Source organism: Colletotrichum aenigma (assembly GCF_013390185.1).
Source record: "Colletotrichum aenigma strain Cg56 chromosome Unknown KSG_Cg56_contig03, whole genome shotgun sequence".
In the NCBI taxonomy this organism is placed as follows: Eukaryota; Fungi; Ascomycota; class Sordariomycetes; order Glomerellales; family Glomerellaceae; genus Colletotrichum; species Colletotrichum aenigma.
The window spans coordinates 163,984-190,119 of NW_023500909.1; the positions used below are offsets into that span (position 1 = coordinate 163,984).

At 53.1% G+C, this 26,136-nt stretch overlaps 7 protein-coding genes across 7 annotated transcripts; 3 read left to right on the top strand and 4 right to left on the bottom strand.

Moving 5' to 3' along the window:
• Window positions 1-765: 765 nt before the first annotated feature.
• On the top strand, window positions 766-1,955 carry hxnY-3 (2-oxoglutarate-Fe(II) type oxidoreductase hxnY; the record flags this gene model as incomplete). The annotated part of the gene is made up of 2 exons (XM_037319247.1): window positions 766-1,815; window positions 1,866-1,955. 2 exons carry the CDS (start codon window positions 766-768, stop codon window positions 1,953-1,955), a joined length of 1,140 nt encoding a protein of 379 aa, XP_037181746.1.
• A 1,169-nt stretch (window positions 1,956-3,124) lies between these two features.
• pelF-1-2 (putative pectin lyase F-1) lies at window positions 3,125-4,621 on the bottom strand (the record flags this gene model as incomplete). Its single annotated transcript, XM_037319248.1, has 3 exons — window positions 3,125-4,014; window positions 4,080-4,426; window positions 4,479-4,621. The coding sequence occupies 3 exons, from the start codon at window positions 4,619-4,621 to the stop codon at window positions 3,125-3,127; spliced, it is 1,380 nt and encodes a 459-aa protein (XP_037181747.1).
• A 1,083-nt stretch (window positions 4,622-5,704) lies between these two features.
• On the bottom strand, window positions 5,705-6,527 carry CGCA056_v003993 (uncharacterized protein; the record flags this gene model as incomplete). The annotated part of the gene is made up of 4 exons (XM_037319249.1): window positions 5,705-5,749; window positions 5,835-6,005; window positions 6,065-6,172; window positions 6,276-6,527. The coding sequence occupies 4 exons, from the start codon at window positions 6,525-6,527 to the stop codon at window positions 5,705-5,707; spliced, it is 576 nt and encodes a 191-aa protein (XP_037181748.1).
• A 1,342-nt stretch (window positions 6,528-7,869) lies between these two features.
• RKM4 (Ribosomal lysine N-methyltransferase 4) lies at window positions 7,870-9,439 on the top strand (the record flags this gene model as incomplete). The annotated part of the gene is made up of 4 exons (XM_037319250.1): window positions 7,870-7,930; window positions 8,049-8,653; window positions 8,705-8,938; window positions 8,993-9,439. The coding sequence occupies 4 exons, from the start codon at window positions 7,870-7,872 to the stop codon at window positions 9,437-9,439; spliced, it is 1,347 nt and encodes a 448-aa protein (XP_037181749.1).
• A 149-nt stretch (window positions 9,440-9,588) lies between these two features.
• On the bottom strand, window positions 9,589-11,562 carry AMI1-1 (Amidase 1; the record flags this gene model as incomplete). Its single annotated transcript, XM_037319251.1, has 1 exon — window positions 9,589-11,562. The coding sequence occupies one exon, from the start codon at window positions 11,560-11,562 to the stop codon at window positions 9,589-9,591; it is 1,974 nt and encodes a 657-aa protein (XP_037181750.1).
• Window positions 11,563-14,505: 2,943 nt separating this feature from the next.
• iaaM (Tryptophan 2-monooxygenase) lies at window positions 14,506-16,377 on the top strand (the record flags this gene model as incomplete). Its single annotated transcript, XM_037319252.1, has 1 exon — window positions 14,506-16,377. One exon carries the CDS (start codon window positions 14,506-14,508, stop codon window positions 16,375-16,377), a length of 1,872 nt encoding a protein of 623 aa, XP_037181751.1.
• Window positions 16,378-20,530: 4,153 nt separating this feature from the next.
• On the bottom strand, window positions 20,531-22,053 carry apm1 (AP-1 complex subunit mu-1; the record flags this gene model as incomplete). The annotated part of the gene is made up of 4 exons (XM_037319253.1): window positions 20,531-20,611; window positions 20,665-21,762; window positions 21,822-21,950; window positions 22,015-22,053. 4 exons carry the CDS (start codon window positions 22,051-22,053, stop codon window positions 20,531-20,533), a joined length of 1,347 nt encoding a protein of 448 aa, XP_037181752.1.
• Between the last annotated feature and the right edge of the window lie 4,083 nt (window positions 22,054-26,136).

Below are 26,136 nucleotides of genomic sequence, written 5' to 3' on the forward strand. Positions count from 1 at the left end.
AAATTCTAATCATATCGGACTCTCTTCGTCAGCGGCAATGATAAACCCAAGATACTGGGTGCCGTCGACGCGGTGGGATGTGGGGGAGATAAGCTGCCCCTGCAAGGATTACACGCAGCGGCATGATCAGCGCGACTCGTAGGACGGCCCTCTCCGGGGCGCACGTGGTCTTCGCGATGGTTTCGAGAGGCGAACGGGATGTAACTGATAGGTGCAAGCCGAGTTATACTTACAAGAGCATGATATGTTCAGCACGTGGTCTTAGAACAGCATCAAATCGCCCATAGCTTACACGCGAGATGGGCCGCAGAACAAGCCCCGGGAAAGCAACCCCTGGCGCTCCGAAAACCGGGGTGAACCCCGTACCCCACACGGTCGTTGTCGGCCCAGACCTCCGACCGATAAGGGACCGACAAAACGCATCGTCGCACGCCATTATCTACGCCTATCGTGCAATCTCCCGCAGCAGCTGCAGCTTAGGCGAGATCCGGTGAACTCCGCCGGAAATCGAAATAAAGCCTCATTGAGGCTTTACCACAATTGAGGCTCAAGCTGTTCGTCGAACTGAGCCAGAGGCCCTGTCGTCGGAGTTGAACGGCCTCATCCGTTCGTCTGAAGCTATTTATCCGTGCGCCAGAACCTGACAATTAATCTTATCGCCACCGAAAGATGATGAGGCCGTAGAGAAAGAAATCTCACCAGTACACATCTGCAACTCATCACACAGTCTGCCAACACAGGCAGTTTAGACTCAACACCGCCAACATGTCGACCACGGTGACGGAAACGGCGCCGGAGAGCTACAAGCTCGAGCTCATGTCCGCATACGGCCCCGTCTACCGCGACGTCCTCCGCACCCCGCCCCGGGACTGCTCCCCCTCCGAGGTCCCCGTCATCGACCTCTCCCACATCCGCGGCGCCGAGGCGGACCGCAAGGCCCTAGCTGCCACCATCCGCGACGCCGCCGAGAACACGGGCTTCTTCTACATCAAGAACCACGGCATCCCCAAGGCGACGATCGACGCGGCCTTCAAGCAGGCGCAGGCCTTCTTCTCGCAGCCCAACGAGAAAAAGGCCCTCGTCGCGCAGAAAAAGTCAAAGTTCTTCAACGGCTGGACGGAGAAGCGCGCCGCGCAGATCTCGCCGACCGAGACCAAGGACCACCGCGAGGGCTTCAGCTTCCGGTACGACCCGGCGCACGACCCGGAGCCCAAGGACCCGCAGGCCGTGCCGGAGGCGGTGAAGCCGTGGATGAAGCACGAGGACTTTGTGTGGGAGGGCACGAGCCACCTGCCCGGGTTCAAGGAGGACATGGTCACGTACTGGCGGGAGTGTCTGACGCTCGCCCGCAGCATGATCCGCATCTTTGCGCTGGCGCTGGATGTGCCGGAGAGCTACTTTGACGACGTCATCACGTACCCCGGCAGCGACAGCGTGTGCAATTACTACCCGAAGAACACGGAGCCGCAGGACGCGACGATCGACGTCGGTCTCGGGGCGCATACGGATCTGCAGTGCTTCACGCTGCTGTGGCAGGACAGCGTGGGCGGGCTGCAGGTGTTGACCAAGGACGGGCAGTGGATCAAGGTGCCGCCTGTGCCGGACACGTTTGTGATCAACATTGGCGACTTCCTGCAGAGGCTGTCGAATGACCGGTTCAAGTCGACGGTGCACCGGGTGTTCAACTACGCGCCGACGGACCGGTACTCGATGCCGTTCTTTTTCGGGTTCAATCACAATGAGCAGTGCGCGGTGCTGCCTACGTGCGCGGATGAGAAGAACCCGCCTAAATATGAGCCGATCAGTTGCGGAGAGGTAAGTTGAAGCTGATGTTAACATGATTCGTGTATGCTGACTTGGGGTAGTGGTGTCGTTTGAGATTTGAGAGGACCTTTGAGTTTTCGAGGAGAAAGAATCAACTCGAAGGCAAGACGGAAAATGTTGCGCCGTATTGAGAGACACACGACACAAAGAGCGGTATCTGTCAAAAGTTTGATTCATTATATCCAACAAAGCGCTTGAAATAGAGTAAAACTATGAACTCCCATGGTCCAAGTATAAGTCTTCAGTCCACCGCCCAAAGCAGCATTTAGGTGCAATAGGAAAACCCGTTGCAAGCCCTTTTACACTGGCTGAACTCCGAAATGATGCTGCAGTCCCCGCTTGAATTACACTGCATCCCTCCTGGATGACATTTTGAGCTTGATGAAGTTGTGGTGTGCGCGGCCGCGGTGGTGGTGGTGGTAGTCCCGCCGCTGTTGCCGCTGCCGCTATTGCTCGTGGAGGTACTGCTCCCAGACGGCGACGAATGTTGAGTAGAGACACCAGCAGCAACACCAATGACAATGATAATGACGATGGCGAGGAACACAACGCCGAATATGATGGCCTTCTGGCGATTGCGCCGGAACCAGGAGCCGGTCGGAGGTCCCTCGATTTCCTCGGGGCTTTCGTTTGCCGAAAGGTAGGACTGTAGCTCGGTTACGCCAACAGTTTCAGTCTTGATCGGAAGGCTATGCATTTGTGGCTGTTGTATTGAAGGGAAAGCTTCTGGGCTGATTTGCTGAGGAGTCACTGGTTGAGGGGCTGCCATGGTTGTAGTGTAGATCTGGGCGTCGGATACCAAAATCTGGGGAAATGAGTAGTGTGAGATTGCCGTGACACAAAACTGCCAACGGAGCGTCTTTAAATGCCTTGTCAGGCCCAGGACCTTGAACCAGGCTGAATTTGGCTTTACGATGGTGGCGGGTCGGTCTTTGTTGCCAGCAGAACTCATCGTAGTCTAGCGTAACGCCTCCTATCAGCAGATCGACTTTGAAGCCGCGAAAGACTCTGTTATTCATCGCCAAAATTGCGCTACATTTTCAGCTGGGCGCCTCAAGACGTCCTATAGCCTTTCAGCTGAAAGAATATAGTGCCGAAACGGCCACAGCAGGCAGCGTTTGGCTTTTTGATGATTATTGAACATGACCAGACGGGTGCAGCACACGTTTCAGACGTTCAAACAGCCATGAATGCGAACAACTCTCGTGGTAAGATAAGGAATTAGAAACTACATATAGAAGAATGGGAAAAGGGTATGGGTTGGGAAAGAAATCTGACAGATGGCCTTAGGAAGCTAGGCTCAATGGAGGCGCTTGAGGCGCAGAGACCGTCTAGCCTTACAAGCCGACTTAGCCGGCCGAGAAGCAGAAGAAGTAGCGTTGACTAAATGGGCAGCAGCAGACAAGAAACCAGAAGAAGTCGGTACAGCAGTGGTTTTCGGCGCCAAGCCAGCAGTTCCATTGACGCTCGGCGGCAGGGTTGGGAAAGCGGTGGAAGTGGATGATGCCGTAGGACTACTGTTGTGAAGCTTGCCGACACCAGCATTGGCCTTCACAAACTCCGGGACCTCCGAGACCTTCATTGGCTTCAGGAGAGACTCCGACGCATACTTGAGCTTATCGATAGCAACGGTCTTGTTCAGAGGAAGCAGTTCGCCAGACTGGCCACCAACGCTGTTGGGCTCGCAAAGACGCCCCATGGGACCCTGGCAGGCCGCGGCATCCGCAGAGGTCTCCACAACGAAGATCTCTCCGGCGCTGTTATAGGTGTTGGGCTCGATGGGTCGGGAGACATTTTCGAAATGATTGCCCTCGAGCAGGGCCTGGATATGGTCTCCGATGGCAAAGGCGTGATCGTCGTCTCCCTCCCACAAGTTGTTGACGCCTTGGAACATGACTTCCTCGGATCCTCCGACGTTTGGCGCGCGTCCAGAGACATGGTGAAGGTAGTTATAGGCAAAAGTGTAGTTCGCCTTCGAGGCGATAAGAAGGGCATTGTAGTAGTGTTGCTGGTTGCAGGAGAAGTCCGTCTTGCCGTCGAACTCGTGGTGGGAGATGGTAACAGCGCCGGCGGGGCCCCATCCGGAGACGATGTGCTGGCGGCCGATGAGGGAGGTCTTGCAGTGGTCGATCCAGATCTTATCGGTGCCATCCAGGGAAATGGCGTCGCCGCCCCAGATGTACTCGGGGTCTGCGAGTGAGCCTCGTCAGCATACCTGATCTTCGAGCGCGACACACTTAGGCGGGGCTACTTACTCAACTCCGTGATGTGGATGTTCTGAAAGATGACGTTGCTGACATCGTGGGACATGCGGAATCCCTTGCCTCGAATGACGCCGCTTTCTCCAACACCGACAATGCTTTTGTTGCTGGCAACATAGATAGGTCGAGTCGGTGCGTTCCAGTAGGTGCAGGAGATCTTCTGCATGTCACCACAGTCGTCGCCAATGTACACCTGACCATGACGGCTAGAGTCCTTGCATTGGTAGGATTTCTCGTCTCGACAACATGTTCCGTCTGTGGATCCTTCGGTCTCGAGGAAGTCGAACAAACGATCAATCATGATAGTACGGGGCTGGCTGTCGGTGAGCCATTCGACAAGCCTTGAAACCGAGTTAACCTAGCGAAACCTCTCTGTCCTAAGCATTTACTTACTCTTCATTGCTCGATGGAACTTGAGGCTCTGCGTCGCCACCACCTGTGGCGCCGGCTGCAAATCCAAATGCCTCTCCGGTGACTTGCGCAGCTACCTTGCCCGCAGCAGCCGCTGCAACCATAGAAAGAAAGAATGACTTCATGTTGGAATCAAAAGAGTGTCAGTGAATGAACGTGAGGATCCGCGAAGGACCAAAAGGAGTGGACTGAAGAGATGTATAAGCAAAAGAGCATGGAATTGTATTCCATTGCGTTAGAAATGTATTTAACACCATGATCCGTCAACGCGGAGGTTCCTGTAGGCTGGCCCAGGCCATCTGTACAATAAGATGAACGGATCGTATAGAGTGGGGTTGCGTAGACCGATGTGGTGTAGATGTTCCGCGCTTTTCTGCTTAAGGTCAACGCAGCAGGGCTCAAAGTCCTTAGTGAATCTCAGGTGGCCGTTTGTGGCCATCCGCGGCTCGAATTTCCGACAGCTAGTCAGCCAACACAGCAAACAATGATTACCGATATCCCTTGATTTGCTTACACAGAATACGAAGTCTTCCCAAATAGATGTATCTTGAGTCTTTCCCTAATAAAATGTCAAGCATCTATGGGTTGAAGAAGGGCATGTTCCTTTCTTTTGGAGCCGGGCGGCAGTTCTCTTACCCGCTTAGTACCTTTGTTCTCGATTTCGTTCTTCAAACGGGCCAGGGAAACACACTGCTCCCGTTGTCTTTACCATTGCTATAGCGATCCTCATTACCTCTGTCGTCGTCTGTCATCCCTGGAGTTAATTCGCCCAGTGATCAACGACACCGAGAGCTTTGTAGCCAGGAACATGCTACTCGGCCAACCTGTCGAGGTGCCGAGTTCTGCAGAAACACTTTTGACACACACAAGGGTCGAAGGTTCCTTAGAGATAAATCCCAGCCACTTGTGGCACAGTCGTAAAAAATCATTCCCTTGCGAGATAAATCTGAGATTATGGCACATCTAAGCAGAAGTTTTGTCAAAAGCATGCTTCGATTCAGAGTTATATATAAGAGCGAGTGCATGAAATGAGTGTGGTAAAGGCTTCTTGGTCACAAGATTCAGAAGCCTTTAGAACAAATTGTCTCCAATAAAGATTGCAACAATAAACATCGGACCTATCCCATCTCCCAAACCGAGTTTCACTCAGATACCAGTCTGAGAGCACTTTCACGAACAGCGATTGGCAAATTAATTGCAGCAGGCCTTTACTGGCCCTTACCCTTGCACTTGCGCCACTGAACACAGTACTTCTGGGTACTTTAAGATCGTTGGAATCGACCTTGAGGAGAGTTCAAGTAAGCTTTGAAGTGGTAAAGTAGCGTATAACAGTCTTACAGTCATGAGGGAGGCCTTTGTGCTGCTCAGAGGATTTAGCTCGATGGCAGTCTTGATGTTGAGCATGCCTTCGGTGCCACAAGGAGACCAGACGATCGACTCAAGACTGAACTTGTCGGTCTTGGTGTAGTCATCGTTGATCGGGCCCTTGAAGGACAAAGTTCGGTGGGCCTTATGAAAGGTAAGTGTCCGTTGTCGGCGATGGATGGGCAAAGAATTATTAGGCTCACCGTCTTCTCATCTCCAGAGAAGTAGTAGGTCGCCTTGCAGTAACCCTCGACACCCTTGGCGAGGTTGACGTGGCCTCGCACCGTGGACTGGAAGATGGAGAATCTATGCTATGAATTAGTCCGTGGAAGTATCCCTAGGGGAGCAATCCAGGTCATGTGCAGAAAATCAGCGTGCTACTCACTAGTATCCTTGAGGATAGTGCATCTTGACATTGAGTTGACAAGCCTTGCGGTGCTCGACAGGCTTGATATCGGGACCAGACTGGACGTTGTACTGGTCGAACATGAGGGTTACGATGTCGCGGGCGTCACTGAAAGACTTGGCCACACTCCCTGCAGGGCAACCAGAGCCACCGTAGTTCACGTCGACAAGCCTCACCTGGTCCAAGGGAGGAGTGTCACCTCCCATGGGAATTGCGGCAACGAGGCCTAGAGCAAAGGGGATGAGGGCGGCGGCACGCATTTTGAGTTTCAGTGAAGTTGGTCTGTGGGGGAGCGCGTTGGTAGTGTGAATGAGAGAGTGTTTGGGGATGAGTAGGAGATCTAACTTGCCATAGTCTGGGAATCATCGTCCTTTTATGATGTGGTCACATCCCATCAACAGGTCCAAGACGAAAAGAGACTGATGTGCTTTCAGCTTATGAGACACCATAAACCCCTTTCTCGCCAAGCTCGTATATGGAGGTTTCTGCTTAGGGAACCAAAGTCAAGTGTTAGCTGAACCGGTCTCTCATCACACTGGACTCGTAGAACGATGACAGACCGTGTGGAAAACATCGGTGACTTCTTTTGACAGCCATTACATTACGATCTGCCGGATCTAAAGGCTGAAGAGGCTTGCATATGGCTGACGAGGAAAGGCTGTCTGAGCTGTGTTCTACAGGTCACATATTGTATTCCTCCTGGGTGCTCAATACGCAACGAGCCTAGCTCATTTTATCGTCCCACTACACTTCGAAGCCCTCTCGCAGAGGCAAATCTCAACTACTTGCTCAGACACCGAAAGAGTTTCATGTCGTTAGTCGCATATGATATTCATCATGTGGCGAGTATGATGGACTGTGTATCGTGCAGCGCACTGGTATATGCTCAAGTATCCCAATTGGTTCTTTTGTTCAAGAGGAAAACGTCGCATGTGTGAAATGTCGAACCAAATGAGGCTAATGTGGTGTCTGGATGTCGACACCCGCGAGCTGATTGCTGCCTCTCATAGCTGTCCAGTCACTGATTTCAAGGGGGAAAGCAAAAGCGAGAATAGGAAACATGAGGCTAGACCTTTCCAAAATGTCCTTATTTAGGCTGAAATGTAAGCACTGCATGCGAGTACTTGGGCATTTTACGGCTGAGTATGACGAGTGAACTGTGTCACTTCAAGTCAGTCGGCGACGAGCTGGGGAACAGGGAGTCTGACAAGAGCTCCCTCAAGATACTTAGCGGTCAGATTGTGCGCTAAAGAACACGTCAAGCGAGACGTTTCACGACAGATTTGTGACTTTATGCAATCTATTGTCTATTGTTGTCTGCGAGGGTTAGGTTGTCTTGGTAGTGTGGAGCTGTGGGTAAGGTGACTTCGCTAGCGGATCGCCAAGAACACAGTCAAAAGTCACAAAATCTTTTCGCACACTGTACTTGCCAGCTGGGAAAATTTTGGTTACCGAGTCGCAGGCGACCCTCTCAAAAGCCAGACTCACGAGGCAATCATACACCACAACCCTACCCGCGCAAACTTATTCAACTCTCCGAGATCTCATTCAAACCTGAACCAATAATATCTCATAGCGGTCAATCTTTTAACCGCAAACGCCATGGGTGACGAATTTCAGACCAAGTCGCAGGGTTTCCTGGCTTGGTTCAAGTCCCTGCCGGGTGCCACCTTCCACAACGACATCGAGATTGTCGATTTGCGCGGACAGAACGCTGGAAGAGGAATCAGCAAGTCTAAAGACCAAAACTTTCTGGCGAGTGTCTACTAACAGTTTCATAGTCGCCACCAAGGGCATACCGACAGAGACAACGCTCTTCACAATTCCCAGGAGAAGCATCATCAACGTCGAGACATCTGAGCTCCCCAAGAAGATTCCCCAAGTTTTCACGGGAAATGATGGCGACGACGAGGACATGGAAAATGAGCCCTTGGACTCTTGGGGCTCTCTCATTCTAGTCATGATCTACGAGTTTCTTCAAGGCGCTGCCTCCCCTTGGAAGCCATACTTCGAGGTCCTCCCTGAGAAGTTTGATACTCCCATGTTTTGGGAGTCATCCGACCTCGAGCACTTGAAAGGAAGCGCAGTGTTGTCTAAAATCGGCAAAGATGAGGCCGACGAGATGTTCCGCTCTCGCATCCTCTCAGTCATCGCGGCCAACCCAGCGGTTTTCTACCCTGAGGGCTCTTCACCACTTGGTGAGGTTGAGCTATTGCAGCTGGCCCACCGCATGGGTAGCATAATCATGGCTTATGCCTTCGATCTGGACAATGAGGAAGAGCCTGAGCAAGAGGAGGGCGACGAGTGGATCGAGGATCGTGACGGCAAGACCATGTTGGGCATGGTCCCCATGGCCGATATTTTGAACGCCGATGCCGAGTTCAACGTGAGTTTGGAAATGCTCTCTAATTCTTGAGAAACCACTGATAAACTTCAGGCACACGTAAACCACGGAGATGATGAGCTGACGGTAACCGCACTCCGCCCCATTCCTGCGGGAGAGGAGATTCTCAACTACTACGGCCCCCACCCGAACTCCGAGTTGCTTCGCAGGTACGGCTACGTCACTCCCAAGCACTCAAGATACGACGTGGTGGAGATCCCTTGGGATCTTGTGCAGACTAGCGTCTCAGAGCACTTGAAGATTGGGGACGACGTCTGGAAGCAAGTGGTACGTTGCCGTTTAACCCTCTCCACATTATCATGGCTAATGAGAAAATTGGAGAAGTACCTTGACCCCGAAGAACTTGAGGACGTCTTTGTTCTCGAGCGGGAATCTGGAGAGCCTGACTCCGAAGGCCAGTTCAGGACGGTCGCAGAGGTCCGTGAGATCTCCGCTGAGCTCGAGGAGCAGCTCAAGGCCGTCTTGAAGGCTATCAAGAAGATTAACGGTGATCTGATCCCCGACAAGCGCAAGAGAGACGAGGTCTTCCACGCAGTAATTGTCTCGACATTGCAGAAGATCTTGAGCCAGTATCCCACATCTACTCAAGAGGACGAGGCCCTGCTTGCTACTAGCGATCTAACCACCAGACAGAGAATGGCCATTCACGTGCGTCTAGGTGAGAAGAAGTTGCTCAAGGAGGCTCTTGAGTTTGCTGGATCCACTGCGCCTGCGGAAGGCGAGCAGGAGGAGCCTGAGAGGTCCTCCAAGAGGGCGAGAACGGCATAGAGGGGTCACCAAATCAGCACAAGCAACAAATACGGTATTTGAGTTGTGGCGAAAAAAGATACCAACAATGTTAATAGACCTTTGAATTGAATTGCAAACTTGCACAAGCTTGATGGGGTCTACATAATTGTCTACATAAAAAGGGGGGCTCAAGTAGCGAAAGCTGTCTGTCCCGTCAGAACCGTGCTCAAGACACCCTTGTCCACTAACTCGTTGATCATGTTGAACAAAACAAAGTCGCAGCCCCTCTTGGCCACAAGGTTTACAGTCACCGGCATGATCTCCTCCTGGAAGGTGACATTGCTAAAGTAGGAGACCTGACCAATGGGCACAGTGAAATCCGCATCGCCAAAGTATGACGCCGAAGTCGATGCTGCCTGAGCGGTGGTGGGGTTGACAGGGAGGGTTGCCCCCGGACCGCTGTTGAGATCTTGCTCTCTGAACGTAGGAATACCGCCAGTTCCGACGTCGTAGACGAAAATCGACTCTGAGCAAGAATCATTGGTGGAGAAGAGAACTTTCTCGTGCCAGGCAGCCGCGTCACGGGTTCTGTTGGCCATTGCGGACTTGTACGTGTTGTCGTCAACAGTGAGACTGTGAAAGACCCCACGGTATGGGTTGTCAAGAGCCGGAAAGCTAGGGCTGTACTTAGCCAGCAAGGGCTCTGAAGTTTTCCGGATCAGATCATGAGTCCAGAGAATGAATAAATCGCCAAGGACTTGCGAGATGGGCCGTCCTGTGGTCTCCTCGATCGTTTCCGTTAGGTTGAAATTCTCCACTGCGGCGCCTAAAGCTGCAGATGCGTCGCTCAAGAACTTTTGGAGAACAGTCTCAGCGGCAGCATTCTTCAGCGGCAAATGGTCGACGGGATAGAGAATACGCTTGGGAAACGTGCGGTCGTCGGGCACCGACAACTCAGGCAGGCCATTCAGCGAGGTGGCCTCGTGGAGTGACGGATCGTACCACGCCTTGGCGAAGGCTGCCCACTTGGCAGGGTCGCGAGCAAATAATCCGGCAGTGTCGGCATTAAAAGCGTTGGTAATGACATTCTCCATGACAATCATACCCTGTGAGGGCCTATTGCCAAAGGTACCAGAAAACGCAGCAGGCTGTCGGACCGAGAGACCAGTATCAGTACCGACGGCAAAGTCAAGCCAGTCATACGCGGCAACGGAGCAGCCAGCTCCAGCAGAGGAGCCAGAGCAGCTCAAGAAGGTGTCGCCACGGGGATTGCGAGGATAAGAGGCGTCGTTCCAGTCCCAGGGGTTCTCGGGAGATGCAAACTGAGCTGTCTTCTGCTTGCCCACGATGACTCCACCGACATTGATAATCTGCTGGAGCGCTGGCGCAGTCTTGCTCGCGACATCGTTGACCGCAGCGTACGCTCGACTACCCGCAGTAGTCTGAATACCTTCCAGATCATAGATGTCCTTGACTCCAATACGCTGGCCTGCCAACGGGCTGTCATCCTCGGTACTGTAAAGTCTCGAGGGGACGGGAATCATGGGATATCCCCAGTCGGCCTCCGCCTGCGTCAAAGACTTGTAAATGCCATTCGACTCGTACACGCCAGTCACGAATGTTCTGTACGTGTCGACGTACATACGGTGTATCTTGCTAAGCCAAAGACTCTCTCCGTCGATAATGGCAAAGAAAGGGCAGGGGATGAGAGTTGAGCTGCCACAAGTGGTCGGTCCATCCGCGCCGGCATAGATGATAGTTGACCCGATTCCTTCGAGATAAGCAATTGCCGAATCATCGAGCTCGTCGGAGCCACTGGCGCTGACAAGGACGCTTCCGAGGAAGCCCTCAGTAAAGACGTCGTCTTCCCCCAAGGCCTTCTCAATAGCCTGCTGAAGCTGATCACCGCTGGTTTCAGCGGAAAGGGCGGATATGTATGTGATAGGCCCCTGAGAGGGGTCCGAAACACAAGGAACAGATGACACAGGACCAGAGGTGATGGCGAGATACTGATTGTCTCCGACACGGAAGACTTGGTCCTGGTCGTCTGATACGAAGGTTGATTGAAAAAGAGTACCGTTGAGGGATGTAAGACCGTGTACTGGCATGAAAGCCACTGCAGCAGTGAGCCCGAGGGGCAAGAGAATGCTTTCCATCTTCATGGTAAGGGCTGTGATGGCCATTAAATGCTTGGAGAATGATGCTGCAAAAGAGAACACCTGACCGTCTCGTCCGTAGGTGGTTTTATAGCATCATTGCAGACGCTTAATATCGCCGAGATTTCTTTGGGTGGCCCGAATGTTGTAGCAGAGATGTGATGTTTCCAGTTTGGCAAAATCTGCCGTCACCTGCAGCTGGGGATATTGAGAGGCCAAAGTGGCGCCGTTCCACGCGATAATTAGCTTTCCTGTTCCCATGGAAATCATTCCTCATATTGAGGGAATTACGAGTCGACTTGCCCACCATAATGGAAATCGGCCTTACTACCTTGTATCACTGAACTCTACCCGATGATAACAACAGATAGCCTGCAGTCAACCACCGCCGTAGTCGTCCTGGCTATGGGTAAAGCCTCTGGGGATGTGGGGATAACTACGCCGAATTACTTGTTCCCGGACCTTGCTCTGAAAGGCATCTGATGTCGAAGACTTGCATTTAAGGCATGTTGTGTGTCCTCGCCCCGCCCCCTTCAGCGATGCGCGCGGATGACAGGCTTTGAAATGGGCTCCGAATAATCATCATGTTCGCATGGGAGCCATTTGGAATCGCTCCACTGCAAGAACTTCTCATACATTCAAGAGACCTAGCGGTGGGGCACCCCATCTATGTTCTCATTGATGAGGTGAACTTATTGGCGACAACATCCGAGAATTGCCACGGAATTCCCCGCGGAGATGGTCGTCGTTCATTGTCCAACCAGCCCCCATTCTGGGATCACACCTTGTGAATCTATACTGGCGGCTGGGCTATTGTTTGCCTGGACCCTCAGTTGCCAAACGAAGTCCAAACTTTCGCTGCAGGATCAAGGGACGATCAAGGCAGGACATGTGGCTATCCTTGTAAGGCATGGCGCCAAGCTGTCAAAATAACCATGCCCAGTGGAGATCACGGAAAGGGCCTCACGGAAGGGGCCGATGCATGGACCCATCAGTGACCCTGTTCCCCTGGATCCGCAATCTACAGCGGCACCAATCAAGCCAAACGACCATGGTTGCCAGGGACAAGTAGAACTCCTGAGTCAGTGACATGTCCTTTTTATGCCGTTGAAATCGTGTGAAAATCATGCAGAGTGAATCTGATGAGTGCGATGAACGGGATTCTTCTACGTTCCTTCCTCACGAAGTGCTATGCTTACACATACATTAGGAAACTCCACGCTGCTATTGAGTAAATTGTCAGTTACCGATCCATCTAACGACTCCGCAAACGTGGTCCAGTCTACGTACTTGTTTGGTTTGCTCAACGTCGCAATGAGCTCAAATTGTCGCTGAATTCGAACATCACCAATGCTGTCATAACTGAAAGTATCACTCATAGATCGCACTCCCCTTCAAATAACTTGAACATCTACTTCTAGCCTTGACTGGACACAATACCACATAACATTGTTAACTGAAAATCATCATTAAGTGCTACGGTTTTTAGTCTCTAAATTCCAGAAACGGGCGTCTGTTTTCAATCGAAATAACATACGTTTCTTTCTTGATTGTTGCATAACTTAATGCGCAAACAGAAGTTGACATACTCTGTCGGGCTCCCTGCCCCTGTCTTTCCTGGCCCTTTACCCGTTGTGGACCACGTATAGAACCGCCTCCACCGAGGAGTTTTTTCAACCTGGAATGGTTCCCAGGGTAAGGTGGAGAAGTACACGGGCGTGCGATGGGATGGGATGAACTGTCATATCTCGGAGTTTGTTGGAGGGGGGGGGGGGGGGGGGGGGGGGCTGAAGCGACGAATGGGGCAAGTTCCTGGCCGTTTGCCATGTGCCTTACCAGACCGTGCTCGCGGACCCCTTGCCCCTTTTCCTAAATTGACGAATTTTTCAATTTTCTCACATGCATAATCTTTTCCTATTGCAATGGGAATGCTGAATTCATGCAATCAGAATGCGTGAAGGGGCCGTTGCGGAGCAGACTTGTAAGTTGTGTCTTAATGGCAAAGTAAGGCTCTATTCCAATTTGGCCCAACTTCATCTTCTATGCACAACGTGATGTTCCTCTCCCAATTCAACAATCAACACATGTTTTTGGGCTGTACATCAGCCGTCTCAAAAACAGTCAAGTGCGGCCACTCAAATCCGCAAGTACGCTTATGGAATCCTTGTTTATGGAAGGAACTATACGGTGAACTTTTCTAGAGCCCGCCATTGGCTCAACTACTACGCAAACAACTTGCGATTATTGTGAACATGGGGAGGACTGGCCTCGCCACTTCGGATAGGCACCCGTCGAGTGGAAAGCTTCTGCGCAGCATTGGTCTGACTCGGGCCTGAATCCTGGCCCGAAGAGCTCTCATTACTTCTCACTCGGACCATGCAAGTGTTTGCCAATACCTATTTGGGCTCTGTCCACGCAACCTGTGTTTCTCGATGATTGATCTCGTTCGAGAGCCGGTTCGTCACTGCGTTGTCACAAACTCTATTCAAAGCTCATTAGCCCTCATACGACAAATCCTTGGGACTTCTGATTGCTGCTGAGCAGAAAAATGGCCAGGTCAGTGGAGACATGGCTACCTTCCGAGAAAGTCCGCACGATGAAAGAAAGTTGGGTAGCCAAGGAGCAAGACGAACGCCCTCGAGCTGCAGGATTTCCCTCCGCGCCTGCGGCTTCCTTCTTTGTGAGCACACTCGAGATGCATACCATTGTAACAATCCTACGAGACAGAGTCGTATCCGGCGGCAAACGGCAAACTCGGCATCAAGATGATTGCGCTCACTTCCCTTCTCTTTTCTTGAGAACGTCGGGTTTCAACAACGACACAGCATCGATATATAAGAGGAAGACATCTCCCTCTTCATCGAGAGAATCTTTTTGAAGACATCACGCTCACTCAGTCTCAAACCATCTTTCAAAACCCACAGATAGCACTTGTTTACTCTTTTCTAAATGATTCCCTCTTTTAACTACAAGAAGAACACTGCGTACGCGCCTCTCACTGTCCGTGACACCCCCTCTACCAACAAGAAAACCTCGCTTTATCAGCTGGCCAAGAGACAATCAACCACTCCCACCGAGCAGAAAGCCCGCCCTCAGGCTTGGGTCGACACCCCTCAGCTGATCTACTCGGCTTGGCCCCAGGCTGCTGGCGACATCAACCAGCCCCTGGGTACGCTCCCCTCGGACTTCAAGATCGGTCTCGTTGGAGCTGGTATCACCAACGTGGTTCTCGCTTTCAACTTGGCCAAGGCTGGCGCTGATGTCACCTTGATCGAGGCGACTGATTCTGTTGGGGGTCGTCTCCGTTCCCTCCCAACTCCTGATGGGGTCAACGTCGCTGAGATGGGCGCCATGCGCTTCCCGCCCTCGGAGGACCTGCTCTACTACTACGCCAATGCTTTCAACTACACCTTCATTCAGAACTTCCCCGACCCTGGCAAGGTGCCTACCATCGTCTTCTACGAGAACAATGCCACTGACTGGGTTGACTCGAACACTCCCCCCTCTGGGTTTGAGAAGGTCAACAACGGCTGGATCAAACTCATCTCTGGTGGCCTGACCAAGGGCGGTTCCTCTGCTCTGACGGCGGCCTCCAAGATGACCGAGTGGCTCAGCTCTTCAGATGCTACCACCCGAGCTCAGGCAGTCCCTGAGTGGCAGAAGTATCTGGATACCTTTGGAGATGACAGCTTCTATTCTGCTCTCCAGCGCATTTTTGGAGAGAACCACGAGTGGGACGTCCCAGGAGGCGAGGTCTGGACCGAGGATGACTTCACACGCTTTGGAACCTTGGGTATTGGCTCTGGCGGCTTCGGCGCTGTCTACACCTCTGGCTTCAACTCCGTCTTCCGTCTTGTGGTCAACGGCCTTGAATCAGACCAGGCGGTCTTTGCCAAGAACACCACCAGCGGTCTCCAGCCGGCCGGCATCCGTGATCTCGCCACCACAATCTGGGACAAGGCCACAGAGCTTGGGGTTAAGACCAAGTTCTCTACTGTGGCTGAAGTTACAAGCGGTGGTGGAGACCCTCTGGGCGGACTTGCCGTCGGCGTCCGGGAGACCACATCGTCTGGCACCACGGACACCGAGTATGACCTTGTCATCGTCGGAACCAGCAACAGGGCCATGACCTATGCTTTCACTCCAGTCTCGGAGACCACCGAGGACCCCATTCTTTCGAACGAAGTTCAGCGGGGTATCAACGACCTGCACATGACGGCTTCTTCCAAGCTATTCATTCGCACCAAGAAGTTCTGGGAAAACCAGCCTGCTGGATTTCCTCGTGTCATTCTTTCGGACACCAACTTGCCCCAGACCTACACTCTCGACTACGGCCATCCTGACTACGGTATGGTCCTTGTCACCTATGCCTGGGAAGACCTTTCTCTGCAGATGATGGCCATCTTGGACCCTAAGGAGCTCCTGGCAGACCTCAAGACCCAAGTCGCCAGAATCATGCAGGAAACCGACTACGCCCAGTACGCCGACTATCTCACTCCCGTCACCGATGACGACCTCTACCTCATTCACTGGCCTCTTGATCGCTACTCCTATGGTGCCTTTTCCCTTGGACTGCCCGGACAGGACGACGATATCTCGGCCATGTTCTACGACTACGAGAAGTTTTCCATCAACAACCAGAGCTCTCGCGTCCTCATCAACAGCGACTGCACCTCCTTCCTCGGTGGATGGGTCGATGGTGGTTTGCAGCCTGCTCATAATACCCTCTCGGCTGTCTTTGAACAGTTTGGATCTTTGAACCCCTTGGCAGCTTCCTTGGCCCCTTCCGCTCTTCTCAACTCTTCTTCGTACCAGTACTGATCATTTTTTCATGACCATGCTGAAATCCTCGATGTCTTTCCTTCTTCAACGACCTTTTAACTTCTACCACTCATCTTTTTGGACCGTATTTCGAATGCAATTCCATAGCTCAATGAGAAAATCTTGTTTTCCGAACCAACCACGTGCTTCGCGTGTAACATTATAACCCCATATTGGTATTGCCAGACAAAAAAACATATTGCCAGCTTGCAATTTGTGACTTTGAGTATAAATTGAGCAGGACTGAGTCAACTATCCAGTCCAGCTCTTTCCTTACTGCACGCTTACCCTGGCGAAGGAAAGATGTAGGTGTATTTCTCCTGCACTTACACAAAAGGGGCACACGTGGAGATCAACGAAAAGACCAACAAATCAGGCAGGAGATGACGGGCGCGGAACACCTCCTTCTCGACAGATGACCAGCGCTAAACACTGCCAAATTCAACGTCACACAAACAACCAACACCAAGGTCCAGCCTCAACATCGTCTTTCGGGAGCAGTTTAGCTCCGCCGGAGCACCATCTGGTTGCATTCTCACTGTGACAACATGGAATAAACCTTATATTGTCTCCCAAAGACCGTCGGTAATGACAAGCTTGAAAGATCCGCGCATCTTCCGACTTGGTCATGGTCTGCTGTACGGCCGACCACGTCAACGGCTCGAAGCCCAAGGATGCCTGCCAAGCCCCGGACGAACCCCGCATCACTTCTGCCCGAACAAAGCACGACGGTCTTTTCCTCATTGGCTCTGGACTTTTATCGGTCAATGCATCGCAGACCGGTTTGGCTGACTGGCTGGAATGCAATCCATTTGGGCCTGTCACAGTCGATTGAGGCTTGCCAGCGGTCACCGATTTCCCGATTTCGTCCTGTGGTACTAAGAACAGCAATGTGTCGAAGTCATACACTGGATGACGGGCTCTGCAGGCGATATTCCGACAGCCTAGACTAAGATCCCCGCCGCCTATCAGACAGACAGGTAGAAGCAATCGTCAGCACTACCTCACCGAAGCTGCGCAATTAGGGCTTGAGAAATCAACACCCGACGACTGAGGTAGGTAAAGATGCACGTGTGGAGTTTTCCAACTTCGGCGCTCGATTCTCGCCTGTGTTCTCCTCACTTATATGCTAACATTCCCAGGCCCAACTCAAGTTTGCTTCAACCCCTGTTTCTATCCAAGCCTGAGTAATTAATCCATAAGAATCAACAGATCAACCGCATCGACTCAACGGCATCACAATGCTGCATCTTTCCCACGCAGTACGAGCCTCCACACCCACACGTTTGGGCTCAAATGAAAAACGCCAATCACCTCCATGTACATGAAAAGGCTCCATCAAATGCCTGCCGGGGAGGTCCTGCCCAGCCGGCAGAGCACCCAGTCGGCTCGCATAGGGGGGGGGGGGGGGGGCAAAGCCAGAAGTTGCCAGACATCATGATCTGATTATCAAAGCTCAGGGTGTCTGTCAAACTCCCACCCTAGACAGCGTGGGCGTGGGGAACCGTCACACGAGCTGACCAATACCTTTTGGAAAGCCGTCTGGTCTGCGAATGGACATTGCGGCTGCTTTGTCCCGGAACCAAGACGGTTGGCGGCAGTAACGTCATTGGTCAGAGTATTGAGACATTTCCCTTTAAGTCTACCATTGACTCATTGATAGGTAGTGCAGCAGGTTCGAGGTACCCAAGGAAATTCCGCAGCGCCGAGTATCCCGCTGTCGAAGGCTTTGACGACTGAAATCATCGCATTTCCGAGCTCCCGAGCAACGCTGCTACCTTCTCATTGGCCTGGGAAATTGAAGTCCAGCATGTGGAAGTGGGAGCCCGGTTTCCATTGGCTACCATTCATGCAAGTCATCTCCATGCTTCAAGTTCGAAAGAGGAAAACCCACACACTCTTTCCCAGCATGGGAGACAGCGCACCCCTGTGGCCAACTCAAGCTACTGCAATCAGTATCGACCATGACGACGTACTTGCAGAGAAATGTGGAGGTGCCGAACCTTGGAATTCACCAGATAACGACAGCCATGTCATTGAAGCTGTCTCCCCCATGCGGCAGCAATCGGCGGGATTGTTGCAAACATTAATTCGTTGGGTTGAAACGGCATAACTTCTGGAAAAGCCGAGCAACCGCCAACGGTATTCCAGCATTGGTGATCGCATATGGCCTCGGAATGTGGTCGAGCCATCGACAAACCACCGAGCATCATGCAGTCATTCTTCACCGACACAACGTGGCGGCATGCAAGCCAAACAACATGCGACCACGGGGTGCCCGCCTCCGCTATCATCGGAGACGACGAACAGTATCAGAGAAGCCGTGATGATCTTCTGCAAAACAAGCATGTCTGCAGGGCGTCAACGCTGAAGAATTGGGCTCGGATACTGCGTTGACTCCGAGCAGCCTCCAATCAGACGAAATACCGTCGAGGCGGTCGACGACGTTGTTCAAGCTGGCCTGAACGAGGTATGCCAGGCTGTTGCTTTGGGCAAACGCAGCCTGGTTCGGGCCCTTAAGTGTGATGGTTGCATAAGAGGCGAAGGCAATCTTTCTCTGTCATTTCTGATCAGATCAGCCAACATATCGCGTGGCAGTCGCGGCTGTCGAACGGCTTATACTCAGCCCCAAGGGTCCATCCACACCTTCTCCTACATAGCTTGATCCAACGTACGAGAGTCTGCGAACTACACTGCGACGAAGATGTCTTTCTTCTTACCGGTAGGACGCAAGCTCTTTTGAACAGACATTCCAAGGCTGACAACGACAGAGGTCCCATCGACAGGGCAGAAAGAGCGAGAAGAGACCGAAGCCGAAAGAAAGCAGTAGTAAGAAGGGAAAAGCACCAGCCCAGACACAATTGAGCTTTGTCTTTGCCGTCAACGAACTGTCATTCATCGAAGAAGGAAATGGTGCCGTTCCAAACGTAGATCGATGGGGGAACCCGCTTCCACCAAACACATCCCAAAGCTACGGACCTGAGACGCCCGGCAAGATATGGCGATACAGCAACGGATCAATCAGTCTAGCAGGCGAAGGCTTCAGTTGGTATCGTGAAAGCCCCGGGCTGGAGGGAGCCATATGGGGTCCTGTGGACATGACCACTGATGACGGGCAGAGGTACTGGGGTACCGGACCCCTCGAAGAACATAGCACATTTAGCGTCTTCAACTGTTGGCGTTTCCTCCCCTGCCTCTACGCAGACGTCGATGTGACGACTGTTGGAGAGATGGGTGTGGATAACCGTTGGTTTCCACTCGAGTTCTCTCGAGATAGTCATGATCCAGGGGCAACTCGTATCCATGGTTGCAGTGATACGTATCGGCACGTCGCGGGGCAGAACCCCTCATGGATACCCAACCTTCTGCCGCCGACCTACGCAGCTCTAGGTTCATCGGGTCCGAGATCGACAGGTCTAGGTGGCTGTTTACCGATCATACTTGCTTTGATCGCTCTCACCACAAGGCCAAGGCACGCGGACGACGCATTCAGTGGCGGTTTGTTCAATGGTCATTGCTGGGCAGGCCAACGGCATCATCGTGCCGGTAGGTTGTCTCGCGTTCCATAGGAATTCAAACCAGACGAGGCTAATATCAGAGATTGGCAGACCCTCCACCCACGGGCCCCGTTCGAGGAGTCCTGGTGCAGGTGTGTTGTGATCCGTTCAACCCTTACGGGTCAACCTTGGATGACATCGATAACTTCGAAGAGCATGGGAAATTGATCGTTGAGTGAACGAGGGCGGGAAATTGTTGGCGCAGGGAGATTCAGCATCGTTGCAAATACATCTATCACGACTTGATGACCTTTCTTTACTCAATATGGGTACACTCAACGGCAGTACACTCACATCCTAGGCGCACAGAGCGATTGGCGATTACCAAATCTGGGTTTCCATCTCAGGGTCATAGCATTCACATTTCAGAACTTGATATATTTCATGCCTCCAACATCATGCGTCCCTCCTGTTCTATAGACTCCTGGTCATGGCGACCCTTTACTCAGGGTCCTTGCGTGAGCCTCCGACGTGTCTACCATCGTCCAGCAATCGAAGATGCATGACCCAATCCACCTTTTCGCTCAGTAAAATGGCTTGGGTTGTAATTAACGACCCCCTTTCCAAACCGCAAATCAAATCCTCGACGTTGTGTCTTACACCGCGTCGGGCAGTCTCACGGCTATGTCTCCTGATTGAGTGATGTATCTGACCCATGGCAACGAGGGATATTGCAACTATGTATGGTTAGTTGTGTGCAATGGACGGAGGGGAATGGGAGTAAACGTACCTTGGGCTCTGTAATCTTGAGGTACCGCACTTGAATACCACTTGTCGTGAAATAGGGGATCTCAAACTTGACCTGGATCGGCCTCTTCGCGCCCTTGCCGGGAGCGCCAACACCACCCATACTGCCACCGAAACCGCCAGTCATACCACCGCCGTGCTCGTCGTCGCCTCTGACAGATGGGAGACCGAGTTCTGCCCTCATCAAGAATTCCTTGTTGCCACCGAACTGTTTAATCTTCCACACAATGGCGCTCTGCTCAGGGGCATAGTGGACAGCACCGATGTTGGTCCTGAAGCGCGGGGTATCGGCATCGTCGGGCACGGGTACGATAATTTCGACATTGTTTGCCGTACTCCTCCGCTTGAACTGGGCCTTTGCCTTGAGCATGTACTCGATACGCGATCCGCTGTGGCTCTCGACGACACACTCGACCCAGATCAGGGGCTTCACCTGGGTGTTGAGACGGTAGCTCATGAGCTCGAACTCGCCGTCGGGCGGGATAAAGGAGATTGTCCTGTCGTTCTCGAAACGTGAGAGGCGCACGCACTGGTGGAACTTGACGTCCTCCATCTCGATGGCCTTGCCGCGCGTCGTGCGGCCTGTCGTCTCGAACATGACCTTGTCATTGAGGCCGAGGCGCAGCTCGGGCATGCCGGAGAGGTAGCACTTCATCTTGATCGCGCCGAGGATTTCGGATCGGAGGACGTTGCCGTTGGCGCTGACGAGCAGGTTCAGGGACTCGACGACGTCGAGGAAGACCTCGTTCTTGCGGTAGCGGATACCCTCGGAACGCCAAGAGACGGCGTTGGTAACGGCGATGGGCGGGCGGGCCTGGATCTCGAGCTTGTGCGACTCCTGGGTGATGTACTCCTGCAGGATCTTGGATTCCGTGGTCTGGGGGTAGCCGAAGTCCATCATCTCGTCGAGCAGTTCGTAGATGATGACAAAGTTGTCGCGGATGGATTCCTCCTCGAGGGCCTTGAAGTATTCTGTGAAGACTTCGACGATCTTGTGAAGGAAGAGGAGGATCTCGGCGGCGTTCGTGTTTCGTTTCGTGAGGGCGAGGAGGTAGAGGTTGTTGTGGCGGATGTAGAGATACTGGCGGTCCTTGGTCAGTCGAACTTCGGAAAGACTAGGCCGTGGGCATCTATACGTACGTTGATGCCCTCGTGGGAGAAGCATGGAGGCACAGCCGATGATTCTTCTTCGGCTTCACTAAGAAGGATAGGGAACTTCTCGACAGCTGACATGGGAATGTCGCCGCGATAGTTTCGGGCAAGGAGGGTCTGTCGCATGTCTCGTCAGCATATTTTGGTCCATCAGCATGCAAGCCAGCTTCGCCATGCGCACCTTGCCCTTCAAGTCGAGAAAAAAGACGGCGGAAGCCATGGTGGGTGTGATGCCAAGGCGGGGGACGGATCGAGGGGCAGTCGCGGAAAGAGGCGGTGGATGTCAATTGGCACGCTGGCCAGACGAACTACGGCAGAAGAAAGACTCTTATCATGCAATTCGTTCAACGAAGCAGCTCGGCGATGTGTCAAGACGTTGGGAGAGGCAGTGGTTGGCAAGGTGTCATCAATTCGCGGGTCGTGTCGTGGTGACCGCGCGCAGGAGGCCGGCGACATTGAAACCACGATGTCTCCTTGGAAGGTACGGTGCACGGGCCATGCAATGACAGCCTTACGTCTTGGGCAATACGTGGCTGCTGTCGCTGAGGCGCATGTCTGTGGCGTAAGCAGGCAGAAGTCGGGCGGTTGCCTTAGGTAATCTTGCGGAGGCAGCTGAAAGTGCTAGATCACGTGCTTTGACCGGACTGTGGGGCAGCCGGCTGGCCTACAACCCAAAATTTTCCTCACGGCCATTGCTTGTTTTTTTCTTCTCTTCTTCACCGCGTCCATTAGACAGTGCAGCGCATTATTCAAACCACGATTGGACTGGCATTCTGCTGGGATCAGTCGTGTCGTCGTTGATGTGATAACTGCGATTTCGAGACGCGTAGAGGAAAACTAATTGGTTCCATAAGAACTGCCCGCGTACCGTATTTCTTGCTTTCGGGCAAAAAATGCGACTGTTGCTTGGGCGGTGTCAGAGGGGCCAGACATACTACGCCTGAATTTTCGTATTCGCCTTTTTGCCGCTTATGTTTTCCCTTGACATGATTTGCCGACGACGAGGTGTTGCCTCTCTGCGACAGACAGCTGCCAGATGACCCGTCGCAAGAAACCAACCTGTACGGCCAGAAAGGTTCTATCACAAGCGCGGCTTCCATGCATGGAATGCGGCTTTTAGCCAGTTCCTGACGCCGAGGCTCACGAGCTGAAGGCTGGAGCTCCGCTGACAGGTGCCCTTCTGCCTTTTGGTTTGGACCTAGCAGAAGGGTCCTGCTTGAGTTTCTGCGGCTGGCCTCTTGTGTAAACCCTCATGCAATATCCTCCTGACAGCCACAAGGCAAGGGGAAGGTTGCGGCGGGCGACGCCCGGCCCGCTGGCAGATCTAAGATGTTGGCTGCTATCCATGTGTGTGTATGTGTGCCGCACTTTTTGCAGGAGTACTGCGGTATACTTCAATAGAGGCTGCCATGGGCATCACACCCCCCTCCCTCATCATCATTATTATCCAGCCATGCAGAGTCAGACGCCCCCCAATCTTGAGCCGGAGCCAACCTGCGAGTTTATCTTGTGAAAGTCGGGAGGATGAGCATTTTGGGAGCTCGTGCTCTGATGGGAAACGCGGCCGATCCACTTGTTCGGGTCTGAGATGTCGTCACATGGCCAAAAACCGTGCCGGAAAACTAGTCAGGAATAGCGGGTAGCAGATGCGCCTGAGTCGCGCATTGCAGTCGAACAACCGAACCGAACACTGAGCAGAAGCCGGATGGCGAGAGCGGTGGGATGAGGGCGGCGGGCAGGAGGCCTTGGAAATGGGGGAGCTTGTTTCCAAACACATGCAATACCAGGGACTCTTGGCAGAGGTGGTCGGACACCTCAAGCAGGTCTTCTGCCACGGGCCATGGCTCGTGGGAAAGTGCTGGCTCCGACCCCCGAGTTCCGTTGTCTCCGACGCTCCGCTGATGGTGGCCTCTATCGAAGCCGGAGTGTGTCCGGATATGCATGTGCATGCGTGTATCGTGTCTATCTGTATCGTGTGGTGCCAATCAGTTCCCCACACTTGTGACCTGGCAAGGAACCGCAGGGTCAGGTCAGGGCCGTCAGTGGTTCACGAGAAATAAGCCAGTGGCGGGCTCCCAGCGAAACCGAAGGCAATGGGTGGGTTGCGTGAAGGCGACTCTTGCTAGCGGAAGCCGGCGGAGATGGCATTTTGCATTTGGGAGGAATAAGGTAGGCATGGAAAATCCATGGAAAATAGTCAGTGTTCGGGACGTCAGCGAGAACCGACTGGACCCTTGGGCGGATCTTGACAAAATTGCATGGTCAGTTGATGGTCATCTGGCCCCCCTTCTCCATTTCTCCAACTCCAAGTCTTTCGCACGTGATATTGCGTGTTGCGATCCGGTGTCGGTACGAGGGATCGAGACACCATGGCTTGGGGGAAACATCAGACAGTCCAAGGGAACAATAGGGACGGGTGAAGGAAGACAAGGGGAACGATGAGAAGAAAAAAAAAAAAAAGCATGAAAGTCAGGCTGTCTCCAAGTCTCAACATGGCGTGGGTGTCCTGTCTGGTGGATGGTCCTTCCGTCCATTTTTTTACGCTTTCACATGGAAAGAAGGCGTCCGTGCCCGGGGTGACGTAGCGAGAGGCAGGAAAAAGACCAATCAACAGACGCGCTGGCCTCTTTTGCGTCTGGGGCCGAATGCCGGCTGGGCGACCGTTGGTGTCCCGTGACGATTGACGGGGACAAGTGTTAGGCGGCGCCGTGGGCAATATATGGGAGCACTAACAGCGCCATTGCTGCACATGCTAAGAGACTTGTTCATCCCGTCCAGTCAGATGCATGTGATGACGGCCCCGAAGAGGTCTGACACGTGCTTCCCCAACTTTGGCTCTGATCTTCTCTTCACCCCTGAGACCATGTACCAACCAGCCCGACCTATGTCAGGGCACTCCCTCAACGAGGTACTTCCCTGCGGTGCGCTGATAGCAGCGGTTGAAAAAAAATAATGGTAGGTAGGAGACTTGCAGAAGGATTCAAGCGATCAACAGCAGCAGCAAATGGGCATCGCCATTATTCCAAAGTTTTCCGCCCCTATTCTCCTGGTGGGCGCGCGTGCATGTGCCTTGAGGGGGCGTAGGTAAGCGGCTAGACACATTATCGTGTTGACCGAGGAAGAAGCAAATAATTCATGCGGGTGGTCGACGCACAAAGATGCGGTCTGCAGCCGTCAGGCCAGAGTTGTCGGCGCATCGTGAGACTGAGACTGGGTGAGACTTTTGGAGACAGACGTTGGGCCACCAACGTGTCGCTCAGCGCTGCTGTTCAGCACTCAGCACTCAGCGCCGCCCGCCCTAGGGAGTAATCATCTGTCAGCTGCAACGCGAGGCAAGGTTAGGTTTTGGGGAGATGGGGGTTTGCCGCCTGTCTGACGGATGGACTGGGTTCTTAGTCCTGACAACAAGCTGACTCCCCGAGTTTGAATTTGTTTCTTGGTGTAACCGACTCCCACCCCAACGTCGTCGGCTATGTCTGCGACCTCGTCGGGCGAGCTTGTCATGTCACCTCAGTGGGCAGAAACAACCACTAGGTAGGTAGGTACCTAGTAGGTAGGACAGCAGCCAGCCGGTGCCTCGGACCCTGCAGGCTCCCAGCGAGATGGACAGCTGCTGGTTCTACGGTTGATGTTGCTGCTGCTGCCGCTGCTGCTGCACCAGCGATGCGGACGGGACGCAAGACTGCAGATGGAGGGCGGCTGACCTGTCCACAAAGGGGAACGTGGACGGGTAGTTGGCAGTTGATTGGATGTGCTGGGGGCAGGTTTGGGACCCCCATCACCATCACTCGGAGGCTGTAAGTGCTGGAATGTGGGCATATGGAGGAGGTCGATCTGAGAGAGGGCAGGGTGCTGATGAATTCTCTGAGTCTGAGTCTGAGAGTCTGACTGGTTCCGCCCTCTGGAGGCGTGTTATCACCCCCACCGAGGATAGAGTGATGAATCAAACAGCCGGGCAGACGAGAGGCGGGCAGAATACCGGAAGAATGTCACCCTCATATGGGTGTTGCAGATGTTGCAGTCGTGGAACTGAGATGGACTGCATACCGGAGAGGAGAGTTGGCCGTATCGTATCGTATCGTATTCATGCGTAAAATAGGCAACCTCGTCGTCGCTCGTGTCAAAACGAAGGAAGCAGCGACTACGGTATCAAGCACCCTCGCACCTACCTCAGTGTCGTGGTGTGCCTTTTCATGCTCCCCGCCTCTTGCCTTGCAGTGCGGTCACCGATGCAGTTGGTTCGTGTTGGGGCAGTCCCGTCCTACCTAAAATGGCGCCTTCCCGGCAGCCGGTCTTTAGTGCG